This window comes from Nothoprocta perdicaria, unplaced genomic scaffold (genome assembly GCF_003342845.1).
Source record: "Nothoprocta perdicaria isolate Ctin4 unplaced genomic scaffold, notPer1 scaffold_14, whole genome shotgun sequence".
Lineage (NCBI taxonomy): Eukaryota > Metazoa > Chordata > Aves > Tinamiformes > Tinamidae > Nothoprocta > Nothoprocta perdicaria.
The window spans coordinates 6,900,477-6,916,408 of NW_020454538.1; the positions used below are offsets into that span (position 1 = coordinate 6,900,477).

Sequence of the window (15,932 nt, forward strand, 5' to 3'; positions counted from 1 at the left end):
CGCGACCGCGGCGCTGCCCGGGGCTGGGTGGCTGCGGGCTGCGCATGGTGCCCTCTCCTCCTGCTCGGGGCTGGGAGAAGGAAAGTGCAGGTTTTATTTTATTTTATTTTATTTTATTTTATTTTATTTTATTTTATTTTATTTTATTTTATTTTATTTTTGTACTGGATTCTTTTATTTCCTTTTGTTTTTGCCTCACCTGCCGCCCCGGGCGCCAGCGAGGCCCCGCGCGGCTGCCCGCGGCCCCGCTCGGCCCTGGGCAGCCCGGGGGGAGCGGGGCCGCGTCCGGGCGAGGCAGAACAAAAGAGGGAGGGGACGAGCTGCGGCACGACGAGCCCCCCGCCCCAATCCCCCCCACCGCATCCCGGGCAGGGGCAGCGCTAAAGGGGCGAGGGGCCGCAGGGAGGGATGGGCAGGTGGGGAGGAAAGGGACGAGGGATGGGAAACGGGTGGGAAAAAATCGTGGAAAAATCACAGAGCGCCATGATGCCAGCACCAACACCTCTGTGCGCTGTTAATACATGAGCACGGTGGGGATCAGAAGTCAAAGAGTTAATCGTGCCCATCCTCTTCCTATCTGTGCCTATCTTCCACTAGATGCTTTCATGGGCGAGACAGACTACAATAGGTTGTGCTTGCAGAGCCAGAAAGAAGGGATCTGGCTCCTTTATTTCATGTATTTCCTCTCCCTTGGACACACGGTGACTGACAGAGGCTGGGGATAAAGCCAGGGCAGAGCTGGTGGGGAGAAGAAGGGGATTTCAGAGGGAATCTCGCCCAGTTGGCCCCACCAGGGCCACCCTGGCACTGGCCCCACATTGCTTCTGATGGGGTCAGCAGGAGCGCAGTCGGGATCGGGATCAGGATCATCAGGAGCCTGGGCGCTGCTGTGGGGGCACGGGGGGCAGAGATGAAAGGGGAAGTGGGGTGAACTCCAAAGAGGCTTTGGTGCTCTGAGCTCTTCCTGGAAGGAAAGCGCTGGCACCGCTCAGGGCGCTGCAGGCGGCGGACAGAGCGGCTTAGCACGAGGCTGCGGCGGCCCCGGCAAACCCACCGCAGGGGCACATCCCATGGGGAAGGCGGAAGGAAAAAGAGTTATTTCACCCAGAATTATGGATGCTTGTAACCCCCTTGGGGCCTTCTCTTTATTTAAAAAAAAAAAATAATCCTTTAGCCAGGCTATTTGGACAGCAGCCTCCTGCTCAAGGAGGATTTTACAATCCAAGCCTGGTGCGTGCACGCGGCCTTACGCAGCAACAGGTAGCGCTGCCTGGTGGCCCAGGCCTAAGCCTAGGTGTTGCCCGGGCTCTTTGGGTGACTGCGCTTTCCACCATGGGCCTCAGCAGCTCGTGTCACTTGTGGTAACGCAGGTTCCTTGCTTTGTTCATCAGCTTCTTCCCTGTCCTGGAGAGGGCAGCGACTGTGCCCTGCAAGGCGTGAAGGATAACAGGTTCCCATCCATAGCTAACTGTTTGCTGCCCGGTTTTGGAGTAAAAGAAGAAACTGAAGTGTTTTCCATGGAATCAACAGTTCCTTTTAATCTTTTCACTTCTCACCAGTTTCCCTTTCCGTGTGGGTGAGAGGATGGCTCATAAAAAGGACCCCTGCCTGTTCTCTTTGAAATGGGATGTGTTGAAGTATCTGGAGATGAATATTCATTAAAGCTAGCATAGAATTTTATGACCAAATCAAAGGCATAAATTATCATTAGTGCAGTGGGTAGGTACCAGACATGAATTGCCTTTTTCATTTTAAATTTTTACACTTCTATCCCTTTTTCCCTCCCAGCAAAAGCAAACCAGAAACTATGTTATAGCTCATACACATTTCCCATCCTAGGACAGGCCACAGAAGCTGTCTGCATGTTGTGAGAGCCCCGTTCCAGTGTGGCAAAACAGATATTTTACCCTGCCACTAAGGAAACTCATGGCAGCGTCAAGACTGGTGGGCTCCCAGTAAATAGCTTTACATAGCTCTGTAAAGTTATGTAACTATAACCAAATCATACAAAAATATCATTTGATTCTGTGCCTAATGTTCCCCCAACTCCTACTTTTTGGATCTACAGCAGTTCTAGGGCTCATTGAAATATTTATATAACATATAAAGTATATGTATAAAAAAAGAGATTTCTGATTTAAATAGTATGAAACCCATTTCTGATGCTGTCCTGCAGTGTTTGGCAGTGGATTTTCATCTACTAAACTTGTACTCCTCGCATGAGGACCAGGAAGTTTCCTAAGCCTATGAGAAGAGTGCCCAGCATCTGTTGCTAGGCTGGCTTTGGCTGTCAGCGGGATCCTCAGCAGAACAGGAATCCTTTCCAAAGGACACCCATGCCATAGCCAGTCCCTCTGGATCAGGTCTGCAGCATCAAGGACTTTGGGAAGGAGGAAGTAGGGGAAAGTTTCAGCCCGACCTTGCCTCACCTCCTGGCCCCTTCAGACCAACAGCAATCAGGCTGCCTGGCTGGTACCCCCTTCACACCTTCCTGCCTGAAGCGTCTCGATTCCCTTCTCCCGTTTCTCCTAGAAGTGTCTAGGACAACCAAGACACAGTGTTCTGATGATAGGCCTCTCTTTTTACAGACTATGTCCCTGCTCTCATGTGCCAAATCTGCCTGTGCTTTTCATTTAGCCCCTCAAACATCACACCTTGCAACTTGTGTTTGTGACCCTCCTTCCCCTTCAGCTCCTCTCTCTGTCCTGCTCAGCCTCTTGACCTGGTGTTGGCAAAGCCAAAAGCTATGTGTAGAGCAGCCAGCCATCACAGCTACTTCTCAGGGGGTTTTGTGCACAAGGTGGCAGCCCTTTGTGCATCACTGCTGTGGCTACAATCTTATGAAGACCAGCTTCTCCAGGAGGCACTTTTAATTTTGCTATTATACCTCTCTTGTATGTTACAGGGAATCAATGCCAGGGATGACACTGAAATATTTGTTGCATATTATTTTGTCTTTTCTGTTTTGGTAGTTTTTCAGGCATTTAAGATAAGGGCTTAGGCCAGATGAACTCAGAATTACGTGATACACAGAGTACACATAAAGAAAGGATGTGGATCGCAAAATGTACTTTTCAGGACTTAGTTCCAACAGCCATTGCAGCCATTAAAATATAGTCAGAGTGAGCTGAGTGAAGAGGAGGTGTGAAGACTACTGTGTTGTGCAAAGGAAAATAGCCAAATGCAAATGCCAGGAGGGATAAGGAAGAGGAGGGAAGGGTATTTCTGGGAATGGTCCAAGAGTTGGCACTTGAATGGTAGAAAGAGGTGCTGGATCCTGAGCTGGCGGACTGTAAGACATGGAGAGACAGAGAGCCCAAAGATGGCATGTAACAGAGGAAGGGTCTCACTATTGAGCTCAGAAAGCAGAGAGAAGAATTGGAACTGTTGAGGAAAAGAAGCAGATGCAGAAAAATGTAGAGAGGGTGGAGAAATTGAGAGGAGTGGGCACAATAAATAATTTTAGTCATAGCCTTTTGAATTGATTGATATGAAGAGAGCTGAGAAGTAAGCAGGCTTCAGCTGAACATAGCAGCATACTCTGAGAGGGGGAAAAAAGCTCTGGTCTGGATTTTTCCTGTTTGAGAAACACTGGTCTCAAGCTGACATAGACAGGACAAGACAGGTCTGTTTGGTCTAAGTGCTGGGGTAAAGTAAGGTGCTCTGACGTGAAGCACCAGCAATGTGTGAGGAGCCATTTTTTCAGCTAATTCCTTTTGGATACCAAGGGTGACATTTCCTAAAAAACTTAGGCATGGTGAATATATATCAGGAAAGGGGATTTAAATCCTGGTTAGAGTACGAATCTATTTCATATCTTCCTTTATCATGCTATTTTGTTTATTCTAGGCCTGTTCTAGGCCTGGAGTTTGTAGATCACTTTTAGCTCTTAAATACATACTTGATACACAGTTCCTTCATTTCCATCAGGAGCTATTTAAAAGACTTGATCTTTGTGCCCTGAGCATTGTGAATTCCCATGGTTTTGTACTAAATTTGAATTTGGTATCTCTGGAGATAGATAGAAGTCTTTCACCTAATAGTAGGAGTTACTTAAATATATTATCTCATACTGTTCTTACTCTACTGAATCCCCTAGCATATTCAGTCAACTCTTCAAAACCAAGTGTATCTAGAAGAATGTTTCATCAGAACTTAGTAACTCAGACTGGCACCTGAGATAAGGTGTTTCGCACTCTGGTATCTCAAGGAGTTCCCGTCTCTTGGAGACCTCTTACTTCTTGTCTCTGTAAAAACATTGCTGAGAAAATGGAAATGGTCCTGACAAGAGCTATCAAAACGCACATGGTGTGCAAGGAGAGCATGAGGGAACAGGGCTTGTTCAATGGTCTCTTGAAGGGGACTCAGATGAGGAAATCAAGCTCCTCCTGGCAGTGGCATGTGGTGACACATAGCACAGTGGTCATAAATTGCAGGACAGACCTGTGCACAGACCTGTCAGCACACTGCAGCAATAAGCATCCAGAAAAGCTGTGAAATCTCCCAGCTTAAAGGTTTTGAGGACTCAGCTGGACCTGATCTAGTGCTGACAATGATCCTACATCAAACAGCAGGTTGGACTTCCAGCCACCAATTTTATGATTCTTTGATATGACTTCTTCTCTTTTTCTACAGGAGGATGTGCCCTTGATTCTCTTCCATTAGAAGTCTAATGTCTTAAATTACATTCACAGTAGGTTTTTTTTCAGTGACATTTCTATGGAGATTGAAACCTTTGGCAGAGGGACAGAAAGAACAGTTCAGGGCAGTGGTTCCTTCAACTGCCAAGGCCAGTTTGTCAGTCAGTGCCCTTAGCTGCGCCAACCAGTTTTTTCAGCATTACGAGTACTAGCAGTGAAACTGAACTGCATTTTGCTACAAGCCATGCAGGTTTGGAAAGGGAAGAGTTGAATCTTGGGAAGACAACTGATACAGTGAGGGAGTTGGTTGTTCGGGAGGTCTGAAAATCGGTCTCATAAATGCTGTGAGTGACACTTGAGAATGCAGCACCTTTTTGATAGGAGTGAAGGGCAAATTTTCTGGTAGACCTTTTTTTTCTTTCTGAGATGAGCAGGAAAATTTGCAGGTTTCTAATCATGGTGCGTGTAAAGATGGTGGCATTGTCCCTTGGGACAATGATTCTTCAGGTTTACTTTTCTTTGTCACTTGATGCACTTGTCACAAGATAAAGTTTTTAGAACTGTAGGATGGGTCCAGAGGAGGTTACAGGCCTCAGTTTTTACGTTTGTACCAAGTAAAAAAGTTTTCACCAAATTTCAATAAAATCTACGTTCTATGTAAAATCTTTTCCTTAGTGTAAGAGAGAGGAATGTAAGAGGAATGTAAGGAAAGTTTAAGAGAGAGGAACCTTTATCTTAGAGATTAACCTCAGACCACCTTATGTGGCTTGCTAGAGAGCTGCAGAGTGCTCAGAGCAAGAAGCCTGCAGAAGACTGGTTCATGGACCAGTGCTAGGAGATGGAGGAGCAAAATACTGTGATTTAAAAGAAAAAGTTCATCTGTGAGGCAACATAATGATAAAGTGTCGAAGTAGTTAATCATGAATTACTATTTCTAACATTTTATTCAGAGACTCTTTAAATTATTCTGTTTCTCTTTCATCCAGATCATCTGCCAAGAAGTGAGTTCTTACTTATGCTCTGAGCCAAATACTGACCATGTGTAAAGTCACTGACTGGTGCATTCTGGCAATCTGATTCAGATTTCTGAGTAGAGCTTAGATAAAACTAATCTTTGATTCAGTGGGTCATGCTAAATTGATTTTAGATTTGCTAAATTGTTCTATTTTCCCCTCCAAGTTTAACTTTTCCTGTGAATGTCTTGCTGACATTTTGAAATCAGTTTTAAGTGAGATAGCTGGGGTGTAACCCCAGTGATCATTATCATGGTACCCAATGCAATAGGCTCAAACCTCCAGCCCATACATTGGTGAAACTCGTCTTGATGCCAGTGAATACTGTCATTAATAAGGTGTCTGTTGTACTGCTATTCTAAAAGGAAAGCAAAGATGACATTTAAAGAGAAGAAAAACCCCATGGAGTTTGTAGCTGTAAGAGTAACCCTTTTAGATCGTATGATTAAGGAGTGAAATTGCTAGCTGAATAAAAAGCGAGGTCTCCAAAGGGGAAACAAAAGGAACATCAGATCTTTTAAATGAATAAGCATGAGTAAATACATTGCCTACAGACCAAGACAGAACATAACTACAATCAGCATAATCCCTCCTAAATGAATCACTATTCATAGGAATGCCTTTGTTAGGAAAAGGTTCTCGAAAGCGTCTGCGTTAGTGGGCCAGCAGAAATGATACCTCAAGGATACAGTGATTTGTAAGCAATTCTCTGAGTTGATTGAAGCATCACCCTAGCTAAAATTTACTTCCTATGGAGAGTAACCTAGACATGAGGATTCCGGCAGGAGGATAGCACTGATTAAAACCAGATCTTCTATATGCAGGCAGCACTTTATGAAATCCCATTTACAGCTGTCTTTGATCCTTATGAAAAGGATTTTAAACAAACATTCCTCTTGGGAAGGATGTCTTTCTTCCTTTGCCATTAAGTTAAAAAATGATCCTTATTTGTAAGTATATTGCTAAAACCAAGGTAACATAACTGTATTGTAACACATCTGGTTCTGAATCTGGCCAGGTCTGACAATTGGCAACCAAATATATGAGCAAAAGAAATCTCTTTTAAATCTTCTGTTTAGTGAGGGAAATAACTCTGCAAGAAAGAATTTGCAGAAGCACAGAAGGATTCTGAATGTCGACCTCTACTCTCCTTTAGTGGGATTTGCCTTTGGAAAAAGTGTTCTCTAGCAAATGTTCATATTTAGATTTTGATAATTCTAGAGAACACAAACAGCAGCCCCTGGCTTTTAAACTTTCCCTCTAAAAGGATGATGTCATGTCTGTTCTAACTTAGTGGCCTTTTTAAAGACTTAGCAACAAAGGATCCTACCCCTCAAATGCTGTAATAGGAAACACGAATGCCTAGGCAGGCTTTGTGATAGCATTGTCTAATGCCTTCTTATGTCTAGTACGTTTAATTTGACGCCTTCTAAACTGCACGTTTATAGGCAGAGAATTGGAAACATGGATAAGGTAAAATCCCCAGTCATCTTCAAGGCCATTGACTACTCTGGATTTGAGAGAATGCACACATTGTTGCTCTTCAGATATAATGGTGTATTTTAGTAAATCCTTAGAATTATGCAAAGGATGACATTTCTTCTGAGAGTGTTTCCTCCTCCTTTACAGCCTGAAAAATCAGTGTTGCAAAGGTTTTCTCAGCTGGCAATGGCTGCAACTGCAGTAATAGTGAAAATTCGAATCCAAGAATGAAGCAATGCTTAGACCCATTTGCTGAGTACGTTATATGAATTTTGTTGTAGTTAACAACAAATTTCAAAGTAATTTTTTAGTTAATTAATGTGGCTTGATTTAGATCTAGATATGTTATTGATGAATATTCCATTAATGGAATGGCAAAAATATATTTACATATATTAGAGATGCTGTCTGCACAGAGGCTGCTATTTTATTAAAGCCTCACCCTTGCAATCTGTTTGAAGGTTTTTGTATGGCAGAATAGACAGAGCAGATTCTTCCCCTTTATTTTTCAAGCTCCATCTTGTATAGCAGGGGTGTGGTTTTCTCTGAAAAGTGCATGCAAGTGCAGTATAATGGATTTGATACTACAGAGAAATGTCTGTTTTGCCATAATGTGTGGTATGATATACTTGGTACTCATGCAGCAGTTTGAAATGATATTTGTTCAGTAAATCATATATGGGAAGATGTAAAGAGTTCCCATATGAAATTCATTCTTATATTAAACCTTATATGCTCTGTTTCTGCTGTCATTCCGTTTTTCGGTAGTTCTAGCAGCCTATTGACAATTGCATCTGTAAAAACATACTTGAATTTTGTCATGTGTAGTATTTGTAAATAGTTCTTGCTCTGAGTGGGAAAAGGTGATTGTAAAAATGAATGATTTTAAATTTCTTACTGGTGGTTGTTGCTCTGACATTTCAATCTAACGTTTGGATGCTATTTTCAAGTAACCCAGAGAGGAATGTTTTACTGGCAAGAGGAATTTGGGTGCAGGTGTGATTGCATGGGGCCAGTGCGCGGGTCCAGGCCCGCCATAGGGTTCAGATCATGGTCTCGTGGTCCTCTAGGACAGGTCAGCTCTGTGATCCCGCGTGCCCCTGCCGAGCTTTTTGCCCTGTGAAAACGCGGACGTAGCTCGCGAGAGCTGAGCTGAGCCGATTTGGGAGCGCAGAGCGAAGCAGGGGATTTGTACAAGCCGTGTCAGGCAGCAGCACGCAGCTGTCGGGCGAACAATGGTGGGGAGTGCGCGGGGCGGCCGCCTCTTGGCGCGCGCCTGGCTGCCGCGGCCCCTCCTGCCGCTGTGCGCCCGCTGAGCCCCGCGGATTTGCTGCCCGATTAAGCGGGAGATGCCGGGCTGCGATTAGCAGGGAGGCCGCGCGCAGCGCCGGGAGGCGTGTGCTTGGAAAATGGAGCTGTGGGAGGCGGTGGCCGTGGCGCCGCAGCCAGGCCCTGACAGCCGAGGGCCGCGCGTGGATGCGGCTGCCATGCGTGGATGCGGCCGTATGCTGCGCATGCGACTGTCTCGCTGCAGGAGGAGGGTGGAGGAGAGGCACCTCCCAGCCCGTGCACTAGGCCTTTGATCCCTTGATTTTCTGGACATTAGGCACTTGGTAGGGAAACACTGACAACCTGCCTTGACATCAGGGCCCTCGTAAATAATATATGGCCCCTGACCATACGCAGGCAGGCTGCATGTCTAGGGAGTCTGACCTACTTTGCCAGCCCTGTGTGTGTCCTATTTCTGCCTGGATTTTACCAAAGCAAGTGCAGGTGATCTGAAACAGCATGGGGAGCATCCTAGCCCTGGTTGAGGCAGCAGTGCTGCAAAATGGCAGAGCCTCTTTGCAATCAGTGTCTGTTCAGCTCTGTGCTTAGCATACACGTTGGCCAGGCCTCATGGAAGAGTTTATTTCTAGATGGATTCACCAGTTAATGGCTGCAGATATTTGGTACCTCTGCTCTGGCTAGAGACAAGCCAGCTCTGGGGGGAGCAGGATGGATGAGGCAGGGCATGGAGGTGTCCATGGGGCACTGAACCCCAGCCTGGGCTGCTTGTGTCCATCATACCACGTGTATTCATGTATATTGCTTTGCTTGTGCTCGTAGTTTGAAGCAATCTGACACGCCCTATGGATGGTCTTAACATGGGCTGGTTGGGAAAAGAACCAGCAAAACGCTTTTCCCCCAGGATTTGCTGATTCACCGGAATGGCAATGTGTGTCAGAGACATTTTCATGTTCATCAAGTCCTGATGCAAGCCGGGCAAGGCTCCACAGAAACCTGGCTGGCAGCTCGCCTGCCTGGCAGCTTGGCAGGTGCCTGAGGAGCAGCCCAGGAGCCGGGGGCTTCCTGCGAGGCTGCTCACTGGCAGCTCCCTGTGCCTGGCTGGGGGCAACCTCCCAGCTAGGACGTGCTCCCTCTTGCAAAAATTCTGGAATTCTGCAAAAATAAGAGGTTTTTATTTTGTTCAGAGTAGGGAGATGTTGAGAATTATATCTCCATAAAGTACAATCTCTTTCTTTGCTAGAATTTCTTACACCCTCTGAAAATGTGAAGTACACTTTTCTGTCCAGCTAAACATTCAGTCATCCCTTGTAGCCTGTAAGGAACATTATATTGGATGATTCATGTCACTGAGAGTTTTTTTAAAGCTGGGTTTGCATCCTTTTTAGATTCAGATCATTCTGGAACTTTTGGGTGCTCTCACAATAGAATACTACCAGAGTGTTCATATATATTCATATATGAAAATCATATATAAAATTCTTTTGTCTCCACTTATTTTTCTTGGTTGCATTACGGTTTTACTCTTTTTCCCTTATTTTTCCAGTCTGCTACATTTGTTTCTTTTCATTATACATCTTCTCCTGTTTTAAAAGATGCGAAGCATCATCATGAGTCGTGTGTGGATTTTTTACTCATTAGCAGTGGCAGATGCAGTGGCCTGGTAACATGCCCTACCCATTTCAATATGATTTTGCCTCGCTGGAGTTGGGCAGCATTAATGTTTTGGGAGGGAACTGAATGAGTCAAAAAGGAGCTCACAAGATGATGGTCTCTGCAGGTCAGCAGGCAATGCAGTGAATCATCATGGTGAGGAGATGCAACTGCCTGCACAGGGCAGAATAATTTATTCCCTCTCAGGCTCCTGATTTACAAATCCTGCAGTTCCAAGTGACAGTGGAATGGCTGGGGAGAAAGCACGGCACCTATGACAGTAAAATCCAGCTTGAGGACCTGTATGCGTCCCTGTCCCTTAATTTAGGGCAGGTCCTGGGGTTCAGGTTCACCTCAGTGCCTCAGCACACCAACAACCTCAGACCTGCTGTGTACCTGATCTTCTCTCATGCACTGTATTTAAAAAGTATTTTTAAAATATTGTTAGTTTGTCCCTTCTGTCTTTTGTGGAATGGTATAGACAGCTACCTAGGCTTTGAACCTGCAAAACACTGAAGTACAAGCTGAGATTAAAGGAGACGCTGAACATTAGGCTTACAACTGAAAAGTTACTCTGCAGAAAGCCTGCTGTAATACCCCCCACACTGACTTAATGTTTTTTTATCTGTAGATTTCAAAAGAGCTCTGTAGTGTTGTCCTGGTTTTGCAGATGATGAAACATAACAATTTGTTTAATTGTTTTCTAAACTGGGAACTTGAGACACACATGCTTTATATGAGGAGTCATGACTCATCCTGGAATTAAACCAAGAATTGAGTCTGGAGTGAGGAGTATAAAACATGGGACAAAATGGACATTCTTAATTTGTTTTTGAGTAGATGGTAGGATGCAAGCATTTCTAATGTGACTTCTTGAAAGAGACAATTCAAATATTCCTAGGATTCCTAAGAATATGTAGTGGTAAAATTTGCTTTCTGTAAAATATATTTTTTGCCAACCCAGTGCAAAACATTTCAATTAAGAAGAATGGAAACACATGACTGTTGTGAACAGTGCCTCAGTAGACTTGATATTCAAACAGTTCTTCACAGAACATTTTTGGTTTTACTCATTGGCACTATAGAAAATACTGGGACACAGTAGCTCTCTCTGATCGTATGTTATTTCAGGTAGATCTGTCTTTGGAGACTGCCCTCCCCTCCTCATTCGTGACGTGGAGAAGTGAAGCGAGGAGGCTCAGTGTACAGTGCCCCCTGACCTATCTAGCCAAAATGCTTTGAAGTGCATCTGCAGGAGTCACAAACTAGGCAGTAATTCATTCTTCATGCCCTCAATCTCTATGCAGAAATGTCCAACTAGGGCCTAGATTTTCTGTTGTGTCTCTGTAACGCGGTAGAGGATACTCTCAGTATCCTCTGAGATACTCTCAGTATCCTCAGCTGTGGGCTGAGCATCACGGCTGCTCTGGGGAACAGCTAAGCAGATCCCACTGAGCTGGCTTGTCTGAAAGCAGCTTCCACAGCCAAGGATTTCTGCATTACAAAGCTCAGCAGTCTCTTTGGCACTTGTCCCTTCCCATCCAAGCTCTACTTCTGCTCCAGGGGTGATAAGAGTCCCAACTAAATCAATCACGGTCATTCCAGTGCTGGGCAGTTTATTCCTGGTGTGTGTGGAGTGGGGAGGTCCTTTTCCTTTTTTGGCCTCTCTGTTTCCAAGTGCAATAAATTCTACTTTTAGGAAAAAAATGAATGTGATGATCAATGTTTCCCAAAAGGAAGTTAGAAATGTTTAATGAAACTGTGGTTTTCTGCTCTACTGTGAATGTATCCAGCTGAACCTGTGGCACAGATCTATAGAACGAGTGCTTTGATGTCAATGGCTTTGCATGTTATATAAGCCTATTGGGTGTCATCAGTTCATTGTTTGCTTATTTATTTCAACAAAACCACATTTCTTCCTTTTGTTTTTTTCCCCCAGAGTGACCGACTACTCATTAAAGGTGGAAGAATTATCAATGATGACCACTCCTTCTATGCAGACATATACCTGGAAGATGGACTTATAAAGTTGGTTTCTTAAATATTTAACTTTTTTGCATGCCTATTAGTATAGACTAATGTGATTTATTGATGGTGCTGATATGAAATCTTGCAGCTAGCATCTTAGTTGCTCTTTGATGAGGGGAGTGATAGTACTGGAGCTGTTTAATTATGCAATTCTGCCATTTTATCTTTGCTAATATTAGACAAGCAAAATAAAATCCTTTACTGTAGTTTGAAGGTCCTCACTCTGAACAATTTCTTAAGATAATCAAGCATAGACAGTGAAGGAGGATCTCTCAGTGCAACAGGTAATGATGAAGACAATGGGTAGAAATCTGAATTTGTGTATGGTGGGAGATTCGTTACCGTGTGTTTTCCCCCACACTTAAGCTTGGGTAGATGCAGCCGTGCTGTACAAGACCGTGTGCTGCATAAGCTTGGCTTGTGTACAACATGTACAAATACCTGAAGGGAGAATGTAGGGAGGAAGGGGCCAGACTCTTCTCAGTGGTGACCAGTGACAGGACAAGGGGTAATGGGTGTAAGTTGAAACACAGGAAATTCCATCTCCATGTGAGGAAGAACTTTTTCACTGTGAAGGTGACAGAGCCCTGGAACAGGCTGCCCAGGGAAGTTGTGGAGTCTCCTTCTCTGGAGATCTCCCAAATCCGCCTGGATGCCACCCTGTGCCCCGTGCTCTGGGTGTCCCTCCTGGAGCAGGGGGGGTGGACTAGATGGTCTCTAGAGGTCCCTTCCAACCTCAACCATTCTGTGCTTCTGTGATTCTGTGACCCAGCCAATGGGGACAACTGAGTCTTAGTTCCCTTGGTGGTGAGCTCCAATGCACACTATGTTCCAGGCATACAGCAGTGTTGTGTGCTGCTCACGTGCTTTTTCTTGCTTAGAAAAGTGATCTCTAATCTTTGCAAAATTACAAAGTGAATCCTACTGGTATATCAGGATGTAAAATATAGAATCTGGGAAATTATTCATTAGAGAAGTATGAAAAACATGTTACTGAGAGCTGGGGAAACGGTAACAGGGATGTCTATTCATCTGGCATTACTGGTCCTAGCCTGAGGTGGTGGAGATGAGGCCCTCCTAGTTCTGGTGAGTTGTGCAGCATGTACAAGCACTATGGTGTACACAAGGATCAAAGTGTTCTTTTCAACTGCCAAGCTTTTCATTAGTGACCTAATCAAGTTTGGACTCCAGAGGCCTCAGTTTAGTGCACAGAAACATAATTATGATTATCTAGTAAATAATTCATTACCTGTTTGTGTTCAGAACTGCTTTTCCTAAGCAAATATCATCAGATTGAAAGTCTGCTTCTGTATATGTCTGTGCCTGCTTGCATCATTCATGATGCAGGTTATTATAACAAAAAAAAAAAAAAAAAAAAAAAAACAAAAAACAAAAAACCCACAATTTTTTCCAGGGTCCATGCAGCTTTCTTTTTAAATGTTCACCCTGGTTTTCCTGTGGTGTTATGTGTGTTGCAGAAATGGTAGAAGGCACATATTGTTTTAACAAAACAAAGTTCTGAACATATATATATATATTTTCTAACATCAACACTGAACTATGTTGTTATCTCTTCATTGGTGTTTCAGTTGATTGTTTTCTCTGTTTTTATTTGGTGAAACGTACATTTTGAACTATCATTTGGAAGGACCAGACTGGATTTAACAGCTAAGTGCATAAGATGCTGTGAACCTGAAACTGGTGTGAATTTTTGGCCTTCATTCGAGCAGAGCCACTGCCTTGATGCTTGCTAGGTTTTTAGCAAGGTTCTCCCTTGGTTCTTAGCAAGGACAGGCTTTCAGGTGGCTACAGTTTAGCAGCCTTTTGCTAAGTGCATAGACTGCCTCTGAAAGCCCTGTGTGGATTCTGCCTCCAGAGCAGAGATAGCAAATCTAAATAATGATTGGAGGGACAAGACCTTAAGTTTTAAAAGATGTCTTTGCCTAAGGAAGCAAATTTGCTACTCAGCATCCTGAGTTGCAGCTGATTTCCTGGAGTTAGAAGATTTGAGAGTACCCTCTGTACCTAAGCTGTGAGGGTACTTGGATGTGAGCTGGGATGGAGTCCTACCAGTGCCTAGTTCAGAGAAGAAAGTCTGCAGTCCAGGGAAGTGCTGTATTTTATGGGGTTGCTCTGTCTTAGTTTCTCCAGCTAGAATTGCCCATTGCATCAAAATGTTTAAGCTAGTCATTAAGTGTTGCTTAAATCCTCTGGAGCAGGATCTTGAACGCCAGACATTCACATTTCAAATAATGCCCCAACTCTCCATCTGTAGAACCTGCTGACAATGTATGTACTTTCCACAAGAAGGAACTGACATTAAACCACTCAGCCAAGAATAGGTAACAGTGTGGCTGTTTCGCAGGGATACAAAAGATCTGGATTTGACCTCTTGTTCTGTACTTCAAACTAATTGGAAAGTAGAGGATTGGATTTCTCTTGCACACTAATGAGTTAAAGGAGGATTTTGTATAGTCTGTGTGCTGACAGATTATTCTGCAGCAATGAATACATACATAATCTTTAATGTATTTGAAGAGTATCTATATAGTTTTGGATAAACATAGAAGATAAGTGCTTTTTCATGCTTATCTAGGCTTAAAGTAGCTCTTGGTGCATGTACATTTTTGCTAGCTGAAAATGTAAGCTCTGTGCAGTCAGATGACAGCTGAGCAGCAGTTCTTTGGTATCTAAAAAGCAATTCAGATATTTAGTAATTTAAATTGCCACTGGTTCATAAATAATAGATTTTGCCTACATCTATCTGGCCTATGTTATCCACATGAGGAAATGAGCCCCAATCTCTGTGCCAAGTGGGAGATCATGTTGACTGCTCTGTGTCCCCACCAAGGGAGAGAGTCAGGTTGGTCTGGGGACAGCTAAGGAGAGTGGAGGGGGCAAGTGGGGCTCCAGAGCTGAGCCTGACAAACCTTGACAGCAGCTGAATCTCCACTGACTGCTCCGGGAGTTTTTCACCTTCGTTAGGTCAAGCTTACAAAGAGCTGAAGCTTGATCTTTCCATCAAGCTTTATACGGCTTGTAGATGACAGAATTTACCAGTTTGTTTTACCAGAAATTAGAGACTGTATCAGCTTTCTGTGAGTCTGTGTTTTCTAGTTAGCTAAGTGCTAGCTGGTGCATCAGAAACCCGACTCAGTCACATAGTGCCTGGAACACAGTGATCTGGGCTATCATGTTTGTCACCCACGAGTAACTGAAACCCATGCTTATTGACACACACTTATTAATGAGTGAGCAACTCAGGAGTCCTGAGATGTTTTCTCTTTCTCTGTGCCCTGGACAGTCAGAAAAAAAGCTTCTGTGGATGTCAGTGAAGATCAGCCTTCTCCCAGGCTGAATCTTGATGCCGGGGTGAGCGCCGAGGCTGGATCTTGCCAGGTCATAGCACAGCAGTGTCCTCAAAGAGCATTTGGCCACATGTCACGTCATCAGAGGTGACTTCCATAGTCACCAAATGCACTCATAATGATTGTGGAAGAAAATAAAAATGAATCACATTTATATTTTTTATGGGTTTTCTTTAATATTCTTTTTTTCAAAAGGTGTGGTAGTCCTTGGAGTGCTGTTCCAGTTTTAAATGTTAGATTTTAAAAGAGATGGATAATAGAATATTTTTTTTCTTTTTTTTGTCACACAAACTGTGTGTGAGGAACTGTTCTGATTAAACTTTTCCTCTGAGAGCGTGAGGAACTGTTCCGATTAAAATTTTAGGGATGGAATCAGCAAATGGACATTAGTGTAGTGCCATCGCTATCCATGGAGCCACACAGCGTTATGCGAAGTATCGGACTGCTCCCTGATCTTGGCT

General features: G+C 44.0%; 1 protein-coding gene across 2 annotated transcripts in view; it reads left to right on the top strand.

The window, feature by feature from the left end:
* CRMP1 (collapsin response mediator protein 1) overlaps positions 1–15,932 on the top strand; it is a 44,853-nt gene that overhangs the window by 2,649 nt on the left and 26,272 nt on the right. For both annotated transcript variants that reach the window (XM_026034100.1, XM_026034101.1), the window contains exon 2: positions 12,015–12,103. In XM_026034100.1, the coding sequence (XP_025889885.1) occupies positions 12,015–12,103 (89 nt within the window). The remainder of the gene's footprint in view (positions 1–12,014; positions 12,104–15,932) is intronic.